The 15577-nt window shown below is 43.2% G+C and overlaps 1 protein-coding gene and 1 long non-coding RNA gene across 3 annotated transcripts in view; one reads left to right on the top strand and one right to left on the bottom strand.

The window, feature by feature from the left end:
• The window catches only part of sos2 (son of sevenless homolog 2 (Drosophila)), a 148993-nt gene that overhangs the window by 115949 nt on the left and 17467 nt on the right, over positions 1-15577 (top strand). Inside the window, exons 15-21 of one of the 2 annotated variants that reach the window (XM_038778275.1) lie at positions 2634-2753; positions 3977-4139; positions 9978-10095; positions 10419-10591; positions 10711-10827; positions 12967-13210; positions 13736-13789. In XM_038778275.1, the coding sequence (XP_038634203.1) occupies positions 2634-2753; positions 3977-4139; positions 9978-10095; positions 10419-10591; positions 10711-10827; positions 12967-13210; positions 13736-13789 (989 nt within the window). The remainder of the gene's footprint in view (positions 1-2633; positions 2754-3976; positions 4140-9977; positions 10096-10418; positions 10592-10710; positions 10828-12966; positions 13211-13735; positions 13790-15577) is intronic. The other variant, XM_038778276.1, reaches the window with a different exon arrangement.
• The window catches only part of LOC119953730, a 40808-nt gene continuing 27119 nt past the window's right edge, over positions 1889-15577 (bottom strand). The window contains exons 2-3 of the long non-coding RNA XR_005458086.1: positions 9737-9769; positions 1889-2216 (exon numbers count right to left, since the gene is read on the bottom strand). This is a non-coding gene — a long non-coding RNA (uncharacterized LOC119953730). The remainder of the gene's footprint in view (positions 2217-9736; positions 9770-15577) is intronic.

Below are 15577 nucleotides of genomic sequence, written 5' to 3'. Positions count from 1 at the left end.
AATTTTTCAATTTGTAAAATAGTGTGGAAAGGTACTTCACCCTCGGAGCGATTCCACTGACAAATAGGGGTCTTTTATATTAAAACAAGTGTCATTGTTAACACGGGCGGGAATGATTAGCATTGCTGCCTACAGCGCTGAGGACCCAGGTTTGATCCCAGCCCGGGTCACTGTCTGTGTGGAATGTCTGTGCACATTCTCCCCGTGCCTGCTTGGGTCTCACCCCCACATCCCAAAGATGAGCAGGGAAGTCAAATTCAATGTTGGCCTTTTATTTCAAAGGAATTGAGGTATCAAAATATGGAAGTCTTGCTTGAACTATACAAGGCTCTAGTTAGATCACACCTTGAATACCGTGAACAGTTTTGGTCCCCTTATCTAAGGAAAGATATACTGACATTGGAGGCAGTCCAGAGGAGGTTCACTAGATTGAACCAGGTTAAGGAGAGGTTAAGTAGGTTGGGCCTGCACGCATTGGAGTTTAGAAGAATGAGAGGCGACTTTATTGAAACAGGGGCTTGACAGGGTAGACACTGAGAGGTTGGGCGTGATCCAGTGGCCACGCTGCGCCAGAAAAGCAGCTCGCCGCAGCTCATCGTGGCTGACAACGCCTTGCAAGATTCAACACGATCTCACGAGATGTTGCTATGTAAATCCAGCCCATTGTGGGCAGGATCATTTTTTGGCAAGTCTGTATATTAGAGCGCGACAGCTAGCCTCACTCTAATGTGCAGTTTGTCAAGGTATCTGAGACTTTGGGATTCATCCCCTTCATGTCAGAGACCTCGAGCGAGCGCCATTCAGCACTGGTCCCCACAAATGGGGACCTGACCACCTGGGTGCAACCTGGCGCTTTTAGCATGCCAGGTTGGCACTGCGAAGATGTCAATCTCTCATTTTTACGCATGCACGACTGGGCCCGGTTGGGGGGGAGGCGTGGGGGCGCGTAGCGGCAGGGACCGCCCCATAGTGCATTCGGGCTTGGGGAGCCGAGGCAGCCGAGGTCTGGGATCACTTCGGAGGCGTCAGAGATCGAGACGCCATTTAAAAATAGCATTCCAATCTCGTTACATTGGGGAGTTTCCGGTGAGCGGAGCTCCCCACTGTACAAAACAGGGCTATTTGCGGCCTCGGCTGCGCGTTCCCCATTCAGCCCTCTTATACAACGCGAGTCGCAGTGAATAGCCATGTGTTTCTTGCCACTGTGAGCTTTTGGGAGAATCGCATCCATTGTTTCCCCTTGTGAGAGAATCTAAGACCAGAGGGCATAATCCCAGATTAAGGGGTTGTCCATTTAAGACAGGTAAGGAGGAATTTCTTCTCTGAGGGTAGTGGATCAGTGGAAATCTTCATCACAGGACTGTAGAGGTTGAGTCGTTACGTATGTTCAAGGCTGAGATGGACAGTTTTTTAATCAGTAAGGGAATCTAGTGTTATGGGGCTGAGGTGGGAAGGTGATCTCATTGAATGGCAGAGCAGACTTGATGGGCCGAATGGTTTACTTCAGCTCCTATGTCTTATGGTCTTAAGATCCAATGGAACTATTCAAAATGCAAGGAATTTTTTCCAGTATCCTAGCCAACAATTGTCCTTCAGCCAACATTACTAATACAGTGCATTGGTTATTCATTCCATTTGTGAGAACTAGCTGTGCACACACCACATCACAGCAGGTACAAATGCAATTTTAAGAAAACAACTTTCTTAACTTGATTTTTATTTTTCAGTCAGATATTTTTCCTGTCTATTTTATGCCTTTAGAAAGAAGGGGGTTGAGAGACAGAGATGCACTTTATGTTAAAAATAGTAATAACTTAATCAAAGAGCTGAGTAGATTCCAAATGGAGCAGAAGGATATAAAATGTGCAAAATGGGGACCATCAGTAAAATAGTTGGTGAAAGCAGAATGAAACATATAATAGACTAAAGAAATCACAGGTGAAGGGGAAGCATGACATTACAATGTGAGGAACAAGATTGGGACAAATACAGAAGGAGTAGCCTGAGCCAATTCTCAGTAATTTTATTTGATTTAATTATTATTTACACTTGTTTAGTGTGCATAGGTTGATCATTGTCGGAACTTCATGCATATGCAATTTGTAATACTAAAGTTTTCATAAAATATCAAAACTGAAATTTCTTCCCTCTCTGGCAATTAGTAAATATTTGCTGTACAGTATTCAAGTGCTTCTGGATGTATATTTTTAAGATCCCTGTAGAATTGAAAAATATGATTTATTTCGAAAATCAATAACAACCAAACATGTGTTACAATCTCACAAAATAAAGTTTGAGCTACAGAATTTTTGTTCACTGCCCTCCTAATTAATTGTAACTTTGTTTTTATGGTAAGAAGTCTTACAACACCAGATTAAAATCCAACAGGTTTGTTTCAAACACTAGCTTTCGGAGCACTGCTCCTTCCTCGGGTGAATTCACCCGAGGAAGGAGCAGTGCTCCGAAAGCTAGTGTTTGAAACAAACCTGTTGGACTTTAACCTGGTGTGGTAAGACTTCTTACTGTGCTCACCCCTGTCCAACGCCGGCATCTCCATATCTTTGTTTATATGATTATGGACAGTGGCTTTTTAAAAATCTCCAATTTAACATACTCTACGTTTTTTTTAACAGGGCTGTTCAGCCATCAGAACTTGTAGGAAGTGTCTGGACAAAAGAAAATAAAGAGTTAAATTCTCCGAATTTACTGAAAATGATTCGTCATACAACAAACCTTACTTTGTGGTTTGAAAAGTAAGTGCAATGCTGATCTATATGAGGATCTGTGTGTCTGGAATCTAACTGTAAAATCGCATATTTATTAATATTACCGTCAAAGCTGGGGCTTACCGCTGTCCCTCCTGCAGTTCCATTAATCCCCACATCGAGCCTGTCTTTAATGGGATTCTGTTCCCCTGCCATTGAGTTTGAGATACCTTAGACCACTTCTGACTCCATTGTGTTGCTATCTTTGATGTTTTTTAGCAGACTGAAAACTGTGACCTTGTATCTGTGGGCCATATTGGCAGCCAGCCTCCTTAATTAACACTACATTCCCAGCCTTCAGCTTAATTTTGTTGGGAGGTGATTCTTCAGATCAAGACTTTTGCATGCAATGTAAATAACTGACTAAATATAGGTGCCATCTATTTCTACCCATAAGCATGAAATGCGTGGTTTTACGCCTATTTACTTAATGCTCCAAAACAAATTAAGGAAAATTGAGTAAGCTTTTCCCATTTTTAGATTTCAGAAGAATTTAGCTGAGATTTTGAACTGATTACAATTATAAATATTATGCAGATGACACATTCAAATATTATTATGCAGCAGATTTCTATCTAAAGCACCAGTTGGTGCCTGAGATGTTGCACATTGAGTGAAGGTCATATGAAGCAGGGTTTCAGGCCAGCGCCATCCCCTGGGAAGTGGTTGTATTTACAATATGGATATCCGAATAGCCAGCAGAAAGGTTGACTGGGAATGAATACTGATGTAAGATTTCAAAATATTAATTAGTACACATTTTCACAAAGAATTTGCCTTTGCATTGACAATTTACAGTTAAAATGGGAAAAGCCATCTTGGAATGTAACCAAAATTATCCCCGAGGAGGGCCTAATTCAGTATAATTAACAGGACAAGTAAGCTACCTGAAGATAAATAGCGATGTTGGCTTAATTAGGTTGGAATTGGAAACTGATGAACAGAGAATTCAAAATAAAGTGCGGAATTAAAAGGTGTAGACCTTGCTCAGCACGGATGATGGAAGTTTTCAGCCAAGTGACCTGATCAGGCACCTCTGGTTTTGATAGCTAATTACGCCTGCAATATACACCAGAAAAGACATGAGATTGCCATATTTTTCAGTGAGGCAAAGATTTTTAAAAACCTGGCAATATTTATTTCCTGGTGCAAAACACTTATCAAATTTTTTGCTTATGAATATGGATTTTTTAAATGTTTTTATTTCCCAGGTGCATTGTGGAAACAGAAAATTTTGAGGAGAGAGTGGCTGTTTTCAGTCGAGTTATAGAGATCTTGCAGGTTTTCCAAGAGCTCAACAATTTTAATGGTGTGCTGGAGATTGTAAGCACAGTAAACTCTGTGCCAGTTTATAGGCTGGATCATACTTTTGAGGTGAGTATTTTTCAATTCTGCTTTGTTCCATTGGAAAGGGAAATCACTGTCTTCCTTTCTTCCCATCCCCATCCAATACATTGATCTAAAGCCTACAAATGTTTTGACTGGGGGGGGGTTGGCATTCAGAATTTGTCAATTTAATTTGTGATTGTGTTGGTTTGTCATACAGTTCCCCTTTAATTGTGAAATAAAGGCTCATGTAGTCTGTTAGCTGTTACCTCTGCCTCATTACTTGTGCTTTTTGGTGTCTGATGTGCAAATATAAAAACCTCTTTAAACATCACTGAATCTATTTGTACTTTGTGGTCATGAATTGTCCTAGTTTTCTATTCCTCTTTCTGTCTTTGCAATGCATGCAAACTTAGAGTAGTTATCTGTTTGGCAGAATGGAGTGCAATTTGTGGTTTGTGGTGATTGAGATATCACACTGAATATATGGCACTGAAACATGCCATTTGGCACTCCATGTCGGCTCTCCACTCGACTCTAGCCTCCTTCTGTATTTCCTTATCTAAAACTAACATTGTAACCCTCTATTCCCTTTTTCCTTATAAACTTGTCTAGTGCTCCCTTAAATGGATCTATGTTATTTGCCCCAACCACTCTGGTGGTGAGTTTCATATTCTCACCACTCTGGGTACAATTCTCTATTGGACAGCTTGGTGACTATTTTGTATGAATGGCCTCTAGCTATGCTGTTTCCCGCAAGAAGAAACAGTCTTTTTCTATCCATTCTACCAAAGCTTTTCATAAATTTGGAAGACCTCTATTAGGTCATCCCTCCGCTTTATTTTTTTAAGAAAAAAGAGACCAGCCTGTTGATGCTTTCCTGATCAATATGCCAACGGAACTCTGATATTATCCTTGTAAATCCTCTCTGCATGCTTTCCAGTGACCCAAGTTCTTTGTGAATTTGGCAACCAAAACTGTGTGCAGGACCCAGTGTCTCAAATGCCTCTGCTGAGCCCTTTAGCTCATATTTTATCTTTTCCAGCCGAAGGAAGTCATGCAGGTCGCCAACCAGGCCGTTACCCCAGTGGCAATGCCGACCGCCACTCCAGTAAGATTCGTCACCGGGCAATCAGAGGCGAAGGCCACAACATCAGCCTTCCTCCTCTCCATGAGCTCAGGCTTCTCCGAAACCGCAATTATCGCCACCAATGGATCCGGCTCCACCACCTCCCCCACTATCTTTGCTAGGACCGCGAACACTCCTGGCCAGAATCTCTCCAACTTTTCACAGCCCAGAACATATGCGCGTGATTCGCTGGTCCCACCCCACACCTCTCACACTCATCTGCCACCCCCTTGAAGAACCCACTCATTCTTATCCGAGTCATATGTAGCCTGTGTACGACCTTGAACTGTATCAGGCTCATCCTTGCACATGAGTAGGTCGCGTTTACCCTGTGCAGTGCCTCACTCTATATTCCTCAATTGATTTCCCCTCCCGATTCCCCTTCCCATTTTTCCTAAATCTTCACACATGTTCACCTCCCTGCTCTCCCAGCCACCTGTATATATTTCCAATTCTTACTCTCCCCTTCCACATCCGGAAGCAGCAGACGTTCCAGTAGGGTGTATCTCGTCAACCTAGGGAACTCCTTCCAAACCTTCCGCACAAGGTCCCTCACTTACAGGTACCTGAACTCACTTCCTCTTGGGAGTCCCACCCTCTCCCTCAGCTCCTCCAGACTGGCAAACCCTTCCTCCAGGTACAAATCCCTCACCTTGACCAGCCCCACTTTCCTCCACCTCCTATGCATGCTTTCTATCTCCCCTGGTTTCTCACACAAAGGTGTTAACACGGACATCCCCTCCATCCGAAAATGCCTCCTCAACTGGTTCCATATCTTCACCGTTGACCGCACCACCGGGCTGCCTGAATACCTACTCGGCGCTATTGACAACGCTGCTGTCACCATAACCCTCAAGCTGGACCCCCGACAAGATTCCTCCTCCATCCTAACCCATTCTACCTCCTTTCCTTCCCACCATCGCCACACCTTTTTCACATTGGCCACCCATTAATAATGAAGCAGGTCAGGGCAGCACGGTGGCCTAGTGGTTAGCACAACCGCCTCACGGCGCTGAGGTCCCAGGTTCGATCCCGGCTCTGGGTCACTGTCCGTGTGGAGTTTGCACATTCTCCCCGTGTCTGCGTGGGTTTCGCCCCCACAACCCAAAAATGTGCAGAGTAGGTGGATTGGCCACTCTAAATTGCCCCTTAATAGAAAAAATAATTGGGTAATCTAAATTTATAAAAAAAAAAAAAATAATGAAGCAGGTTAGGCAATGCCAACCCCCCTGCTGCCTATGCCTCTGTAGCAGGGTCCTCCTAACCCTTGCCACCTTCCCCGCCCATACAAAGTCTGAAATAATCGTGTTCAGCTTCCGACATCGGGGTATAAAGATCGGGAGTGTCTGAAAAATAAATAGGAATCTCGACAGAATACTCATCTCTACCACTTGAACCGTCCCTGCCAAATTCAATTGCAATGTATCCCACCCCTTAAGTTCCTCCCTGGCCTCCTCCATCAGCTTTGTTATGTTCCACTTGTGGAGCATTGTCCATTCCCTCGCTACCTGAATCCCCAAATTCCTGAACCTATCTCTAGCCACCTTAAATGGCATTCCCCCTAAATTGGCTCGCTGTCCCAACTCATTCACCAGGAACACTTCACTTTTCCCTACATTATACCTCAAGAACGCCCCAAACCTCCCCAGCAGGCCCATGATCCTTCCCATACTCCCCCGCGGGTCCAAAACATACAACAGTAGGTCATCAATATAGATCGACCCCCGATGCTTCCTCTGTCCCCTGCCACTCCCCTGACCCCTTAATAGCCATCGCCAAAGTTTCTATAGTCAGCGCAAACAACAGTGTTAAAAGCGGGTATGCCTGCCTTGTTCCCCTGTGTAATTCGAAGCTCCATGAGATCATCATTCTTCCAGACACTCTCGCTTGGTGCCACATATAGCAAGCGCACCCATGCCCCAAACCTTCCCAGAATCTTTAACATCTACCGCCATTGTACCCGGTTGAATGCCTTCTCCGCGTCCATAGACACTACTACTTCCATAACCAAGGCTCCTGATGGATTTTTGACTACATTTAACAACCCCCTTATATTGCGTGAGAGCTGCCTGCCCTTTACAAAGTGTTTGGTCCTCTGCAACCCGCGGGGACACAACCCTCCATTCTTTCCGCCAACAACTTAACCAGCACTTTCACATCCGCATTCAATAATGATATGGGCATATACGGTCCACGTTCCACCGGGTCTTTCCCCTTTTGCGGGATTAGTCTGATTACTGCCTGCGTCATCGTCTCCGGCAGCTCCTCCTTCTCCAGTGCCTCATTAAATGCCCTCAAAACATGTGGCTCCGTCGTGAATTCCTTATAAACTTCCGACGGATATCCATCCGGTCCTAGCACCTTCCCTGACTTTGTACCCCTTATACTATCCAGCACCTCCCTCAGTTCCAGAAGCTCCTCCGGCACCTGCCTTTTTACTTCCTCCGCTGAGGAAACTCCAGCTCGTCCAAAAACCTTTCCATGTCCCCCTCTTCTCCCCCCACCCCCGGGTCTGCCTTGTACAATCCCTGGTAATACTCCCTAAATGCCTCATTTATCTTCCCGGTTCCGATACCATATCCCAACCCCAGTCCATATCCTCAATATTTCCCAGGACGCGGCCTGCCTCCGCAGCTGGTGCGCTAGCATGCGACTCGCCTTCTCCCCATGTTCATGTTGCATCCCTCTTGCCCTACATAACTTTCCTACCACCCTTCCCTTTGTCAACTTATCAAATTACCATGTAACTTTTTCCTCCTTGCCAATCCCTCTGTGATGGGCACCCTCCAATACTCCCTATCCACCTCCACCATCTCGCTCATTAGATGGTCATATTCCTCCCTCCTTTCCCTATCTACGTGAGCCTTAAACGAGATAATCTCCACCTGGACCACTGCCTTTAGCGCTTCCCAAAAAAAGGTCGCCGATACCTCCCCATTCTGATTCAACTCCACATGCTCCTTAATCGCCATCCGCACCTTGTCACAAAGCCACCATCCGGCAAAAACCCCGAATCAAACTTCCAACCAGCCTCTGCTCTCGTCCCGGTCTAAACCGAATCTACAGCCAGTGGGGCGCATGGTCTGAAATTACTATCCCTGTGTACACTGCCCCCTCCACCCCAGCCAAAATCTCCCAGCTCACCACAAAATAATGATTCCTTGAATACACCTTATAAACACATGGAAAAAAAGGAATACTCCCTTCCTCTCGGCTTCTTAAAGCGCCATGGATCCACCATATCTACCCAGCTCCTTTGCCTTTCATACCCTACCCATCGACCTGGGGCACGGCCTATCCACCTTCGGCTCCAGGACACAGTTAAAATCTCCTCCCATAATTAGGTGGTGCGTGGCCAAGTCTGGTATTGCTGCCAGCAACCCCCTCATAAAACCCACATTGTCCCAATTTGGTGCATACACGTTTACCAACACCACCGGCGTCTCTTCCAATACTCCACTCACAATCACATACCTCCTACCTGGATCCCTCACTACCGTCAAACTCAGAGTTTGTCACATCCATGATGACTTTTTGGAAGAGCCATTCAGCTGGTCTCATTGCCCTCCCTTTTCCTCTAGTCAAGCAATTATTTTTGTTTCTTCAGGTGCTTATCCCTTTTAAAATTCTCTTTTAAAACCAAGAATTGAATCTGCGTCCGCCACACTCTTAGGCAGATTGTACCCTTTAGATTACATTGTCACTCCTCGTTCTTCCTGCTAAAATTTATCTTTTCACACTTAACTGCATTAAATTTTATCTGCCGCATGCCTGCCCATTCCGCCAGTCTGTCCATGTCCACTTGAAGTCTATCACCATCCTCCTCACAGTTCCTCCAAGTTTTGTGTCATCTGTAAATTTTGAAATTATGCCTTGTACACCCAAGGCTAGGTCACAAATAAGAACAGAGGTAATAGTAGCAGAAGTAAAGCATATGGCCCATTGAGCCTGCTGCACCATTTAATACAAACATGTTTGACATTTGGCTTCAACTCCACTAACCCGCCCACTTCCCCACCCCTTCATTCTCTGAGAAATCAAAAAGCTGTCTATAGTCTGTCCATATCTAATATAGTTCAAGCAGTGGCCCTGGTACCAACCACAGGGAACCCAGTCCTCCATACTGAAAAACATTAATTTGCTACTTTCTTGTTTCTTGTCTCTCACCCAACCCCATATCCATGTTGCCACTGACCCTTTTATTCCCTGGACTTGAGTTTTGCTGGCAGGCTGATTATGTGGCACTTTATTTAACTAACTACATTAGTCCATGTATACTACATTAACCGCATTACCCTCCTCAACCCTCTGTGTTACCTCACCAAAATTAGTTAAATGTTATTTGACTTCAACAAATCCATGTTGGCTTTCTTTAATTGATCCACACTTGTCCAAGTTATCTTTTGTTGATTTTGTCACGTTATCATTTCCAAAAGTTTTTTCACCACTGAGGTTAAACTGACTGGCCTGTAGTTAGTTGGTTCATTCTTGCATCTTTTCATGAACAAAGTCTCACCTGTCCTCTTTTCCTGTTTGACAAATGTGATTCCTGTATGGAAAAACCAGAATGCAACATCAGAAGTGCTATCATTAATAAGAGAATGCAAAAATACGAATTTTTCATCCCAATAAATGTTGAAATTTATCATAACCATGTCATTGTAAAATAATTTTACTTTTGGGAATGTTTTTTGGTCATCTAGCACTCCATTTGTTTAAACTACTTCATAGTATCTTTTATTGTATATTTTACACAGGCATTGCCTGAGAGAAAGAAAAAAGTTTTGGATGAAGCAGTGGACCTAAGTCAAGATCACTTCAAGAAGTACCTAGCTAAACTTAAGTCAATAAACCCACCTTGTGTGCCTTTCTTTGGTAGGCAATCAAACTACTTATTAACTTGGTACCTTGATGTAATTTAAGAATTAATTGTGCATCATACCTGTTTCTCTTGTGTGTTTATAAATTGGTGACACATTATTTCTATAAGCCACTTACTTATTCAGCATTTATATACTTAAACTTGTACAGTATGTAAAGTTGCTTTTTAACCAGTCTTTTTCACTAATTTTTTTCCCGCTTTTCAGCAGCAACTAATGCAATTGAAAGAATTAATTTAGTTTGATTGTTTTATTATTGGTTAACATGTTATAGTGTTAACTTTTATGATCAAGGTTCTTGATTATTTCTGTTCAAAGGTATTTATTTGACAAATATTCTCAAGACCGAAGTAGGGAATCCAGATTTCTTGAAAAGATGTGGAAAAGAACTAATAAATTTTAGCAAACGAAGAAAAGTAGCTGAAATCACAGGAGAAATCCAACAGTATCAAAACCAGCCCTACTGCCTACAAGTGGAAACTGATATCAAGGTAACAACTATGATATGTTTTTAATATAAAGTGTCACCTTTTACAGTCATTTTGAGAAAAATGTCTTTATAGTAGTTCACTGAAAGTTACATTGAAGATCTTTTTGTGTTGATGCACAGAGATTCTTTGAAAATCTGAATCCAATGGAAAACAGGAATGAAAAAGAGTTTACAGACTATTTGTTCAACAAATCCTTGTTAATTGAACCACGAAACTGCAGACAACCACCGCGTTTTGTAAGTTGCCCTAAAGTTCAATTTAATTTTACTATTCATGTTACCTGAGGAGATAAAAGGTCAGTCAGTTGAAGGTATAAATGTAAAGAGTTGTTACAGTGTGCCACTTGGTTTGACATTTAAAATTATTACTTAGTTAACTTTTTTAAAAGATCAACAGAACTGAAATAAGATCGTCAAGTAAAGGTTAAATTATAGAATGATTAAATCACTGATGTAGGAATTTCGTCCCTTAGGGGCAGTGATAGTGTTCTGCAAGAACAATTTAACTAGTCTCACTCCACCTGCTCATGTAATTCTTTTGTATTGAGGTGCTTATCCAATTACCTTTTGAAAGCCACGATTGAATTTTACCAACTACCTTAAATCTACATCCTCTCATTCTCAACTTCGCCATCCAGGGGACCAGTGTCTTTTGGCGCGGTTCAACGGAAGGAAACCTATCTTCGGTTTTGAACGTGTTTAGCGGGGTGCTTCTCGGCGGCTGCAACGCCAGGAAACACTCCGATATTGAACGGCACTTTGCCGTTTTTTTAGGCCTTGGGGAGTTTCTATCCACTAAGGCAGCACTTGAGTCATTTCCTGCTGGCTCCTCACAGATCGGGGCGCCATTTTGACTAGCTGCCCCGATCTTTGCCATCCTGCCATCCCAACTTCGGGCAGGCCCCGGGGAACACCCCCTCAACTACCCCCCCCCCCCCCCCCCCCTTTCCCCGGCAGTGCCAACCTGGCAATGCCCCCTGCTAAGATGTCCGGTTGGCTTTGCCAAGCTGGTAGTGCGTGGGTGCCAGGATGCCTTCCTGCTTTGTCCCCGAGCACCCGATGGTCTCTAAGTCGGGCGTGGTAAGGCAACTGAATAGCGCCCTTTATTTCTATTCCGTCTAGATTCCTCATGATTTTAAGCACCTCTATCAAATCTCCTCTCAACCTCTCCAAAGAGAACAACCCAGCTTCTCTGATATATCCACCTAACGGAATCCCCGTACTCCTGGAATCATTCTCGCAATGCCTTCACATCCTTTCTAAAATGTGCCTAGAATTGGACCCAATACTCAGTTGAGGGTGAACAAGTGTTTTATAAAGATTCATCATAATTTCCTTGCTTTAAAGCCCAGGATCCAATATGCCTTTTTAATCACTCTTTCAGTTGCCCTGCCACCTTCAATGATTTGTGCACTAATACTCCCAGATCTCTCGGTTTCTGCACCCCTTTAGAATTGCACTCTATATTGTCACTCTTCCTATTAAAATAGACTACTTCTCTATTAACTTTCATCTGTCATATCTTTCTTACCACTAGCTTATCCATGTCCACTTGAAGTCTATCCCTATCCTCCTCACAGTTCACTATACTTGCAAGTTTGTGTCAGCTGTAAATTTTGAAATTGTACCGTATATACCCAAGTCCAAGTCATTAACCTGCAAAAGAGAAAACAATGGTCCTAGTATCAACCACAGTATACCTTACTGTATTCCAAAAAACAACTACTACCTGTCACTTCGCCTATCTTGAATCCATGTTGTCATTGTCCCTTTTATTCCATGTCCTTCAACTTTAGGCAAGCCTATTAAGTGGCACTTTATCAAATGCCTTTTGGAAGTCCATAAACACATCATCTGCTTTACCCTCACCAACCTTTTCTGTTACTGCATCAAAATCAAGTTAGTCGAACACAATTTGCCTTTAACAAATATGTGCTGGCTTTCCTTAAATGATCCACACTTGAACAAGTGACTGTTCATTTTGTCCTGGATTATTGTTTCTCAAAGCTTTCCATGGTTAAACTGACTGTCCGGTAGTTGCTGGGGTTATCCCTACACCTATTTTTGAACAAACCACCTTGGCCAAAGCTCTCAGCACTTCCTAGTACTGTATCCCTCTATACCATCCTATCCATGTATTTGTTGAGATGCCTTTTGAACTCTGGGGAGGTTGTGGAAGCCGATACATTAACGGCGTTCAAAAGGCATCTCGACAAATACATGGATAGGATGGGTATAGAGGGTTACAGCAAGGGGGTGGCCCTAGGTAGTGTCAGTGCCTCGATGGACCAAATGGTCGACTTCTGCATGTAGGGATTCTATGATTCTAATTGAAGTTGCAGTAACAATTAATTTTATTTTACCTTTTGTCTTCAGCCAAGAAAAACTTCATACTCCTTAAAATCTCCTGGAATACGACCGAATCCCACAAGACATACCTCTACCTCTGGAACTTTAAAGAATCCCATGCAGGAGCCACGTAAGATCAGCTTCAGTAGAATTCCTGAAGCTGAGAATGAATCAACAATGTCTGTTCCAAACTCCCCAAACACACCATCTACCCCACCTGCATCTGCTTCTGAGCTCAGTGTTTTTGATGGGGACTTTTCCAGCTCTAGCAGTGAGTGTAATTTTGTACTATATAATGTAATTTATATGTACATTGGGTTAATTAACATATCATACTGCTCCCTGAAAAGCATAACATTTCAAATGAAGTTTTTGTCATTTAAGTCTTTTTTTTTTTGGTTAGGATATTTGGGAATCCTTGGGTGTGTTTTTCAGAGCTCCACAACATTCTTGTGAGTAATGATGCTGACTGGTTTAGCACCAAGCCAGAAGGTCACCAGGTTTAATTTGCAGAATGTGCTGGCACATGCAGTTTATTTGTATGCTCAAGAAGGCATCAATTGAATGAGGCACTGGAAGACAGGAGGATGTCTGTCTAATTCCTCCTCAGCCAAAGTTGGTATTTTAAGGAGAAAGGTTTAAAATTAATTTTAAAATTGAACATTGCCTTGCTGGAAATGACTGTGATTAGTAAATATTTGGACACATGCATGGTAGAAACGATAGGCACACAGACTGTGACTGATTTGCTGGCTGCTGTGCTTGTTATTTCCATTTATTCTTGTGTTTTTTGCAGGTAGTTCAAGTTCAATCTGCTCCACAGTCTTTGCTCCTGTTCACATTGCTGCCGGTATGCCAGCCCTTGCTGAATTTTAAATGTCCACTTGTGCTATTGGCTTTCTTTTTTTTTTCTTTTTGACTGGCCTCTTCATAGTCTGTTCACGTGAATATTATTAATTCACTGAATTTGTCCTACTGTGGTTAATCAACAGATAATTCTACTCATCTGAATATACATTTCACATGGCTTTGTATCTAAAAATATGATTGCTACAATTTTGGCCATTCTTATTGTTTGCTGTTATGGCTGCAATGAAATGCCACTGAAGTAAATTTAGCTTGCAATCTTCACAAAGCTTCCTTCATTTAATTGCATTTGTTGAATTTGCTCAATGATATGACTGCACACTGCTACTATTCATTTTGTTGCATTAGCTAACCATATATTGAATCCTATTGCAAAACATAGATTTATATCATGACAAGTGTTGTAATAGTGTGCTTTAGTAAGAACTACACGTCAAATTGAAAGGCTTCTGTATTGCCCATCATTTATTAAATGTGCCTGTGGCATAACTTTGTGACACAATTTTCTGTTTGGCTCATGTATTAAATGAATCAGACTAATTTTCTCCAATATGCATTTGGAAAGGTACTAATCACAGCAAACCCTAGCCCAGAACCAGTGCACACTACAGTTCTTAGCTCATGCATCCTAATGCTGGAAGCTACAGACAAGTCCAATGAGGAATTTTACTCCGGTCTCAAACAGTCCTTGGCCTGAGTTCCAATGGGTGGCAAGCTGATCCTCCTTGGAAACTTCAACTCAAGAGTTGGAAAGGACACAGATCTCTGGGAGGTGTAATTAGCAGACAGGGACTAGGCAAATCCAACACCAACAGTACACTGCTGATAAAAACACGGCCTTGGCATAACTAATACCGTGTTCCATCAGAGAGACACATACAAGGCCTCATGGTAACACCCTCGCTCCAAGCACTGACCCCAGCTTGATTACATAATTGTTCAAGCGAGGGACCGCAAAGACCTCCTTAGGCCCCACGCCATGACAGGAACCACGACTGCTGGATGGACCACCGTTTAACCTGCTCTGTGATCAACATCAATGTAGTTCCAAAGCAGCGACAGCAATAGAAACAGTGTCACAGGAATATCAATGCTGAAGAATGCAAAGAACCTGATGAGAGAGCGCTATTCAGCAGTGCCTCACTGACAACCTGATGACGCCTGGTGACCCAGAGACGCAGAGTGTCCACAGCGTCTGGTCTTCCCTCAAGGCCTCCATAATCAGGACCTGTGAAGACACGCTTGATCACTTGAACAGAAAGCACAAGACTGGTTTGATGAGAATGTCTACGCGACCCAGGAGCTGATAAGCCACAAGCATAAGACTTTTCTGAACCTTAAACACCAACCCAACTTAAGAGCTAGAAAGCAGTTCTACAGATGGCTGAAGGCTGAGGTCCAGCAAAAAACCCACATCCTAAAGAACAGATGATGGATGGAGAAAGTGCAGGAGATCCAGAGGTTAGCCGGCAACCATAAAACCTGAGGTTTCTTTAGCGTAGTTAAGATCACCTATGGCCCAAACACTCAGGAACCCATCCCACTGCTGGCCAAGAACTACGGTGCTCATCAAGAACAGGAGAAGCAGTCAGCACCTGCTGGATGGAGGACTTCGAAGACTACCTCCGTAACAGAGACTCTGCCTGCAACATGAGTGCCCACTACTCGAACCCACAGCATGATATCCATCGCCATCTCAGACAAACCCCAACCTTGCCCAGCACAAAGTAGAAAAGGCCATCTGGCAGCTAAAGAACAAGGTATTTGGAGT

This window comes from Scyliorhinus canicula, chromosome 2, assembly GCF_902713615.1.
Source record: "Scyliorhinus canicula chromosome 2, sScyCan1.1, whole genome shotgun sequence".
Classification (NCBI taxonomy): Eukaryota; Metazoa; Chordata; class Chondrichthyes; order Carcharhiniformes; family Scyliorhinidae; genus Scyliorhinus; species Scyliorhinus canicula.
Note: the sequence above shows the minus strand (reverse complement) of the source record. Positions and strands in the feature narration are given on the sequence as shown.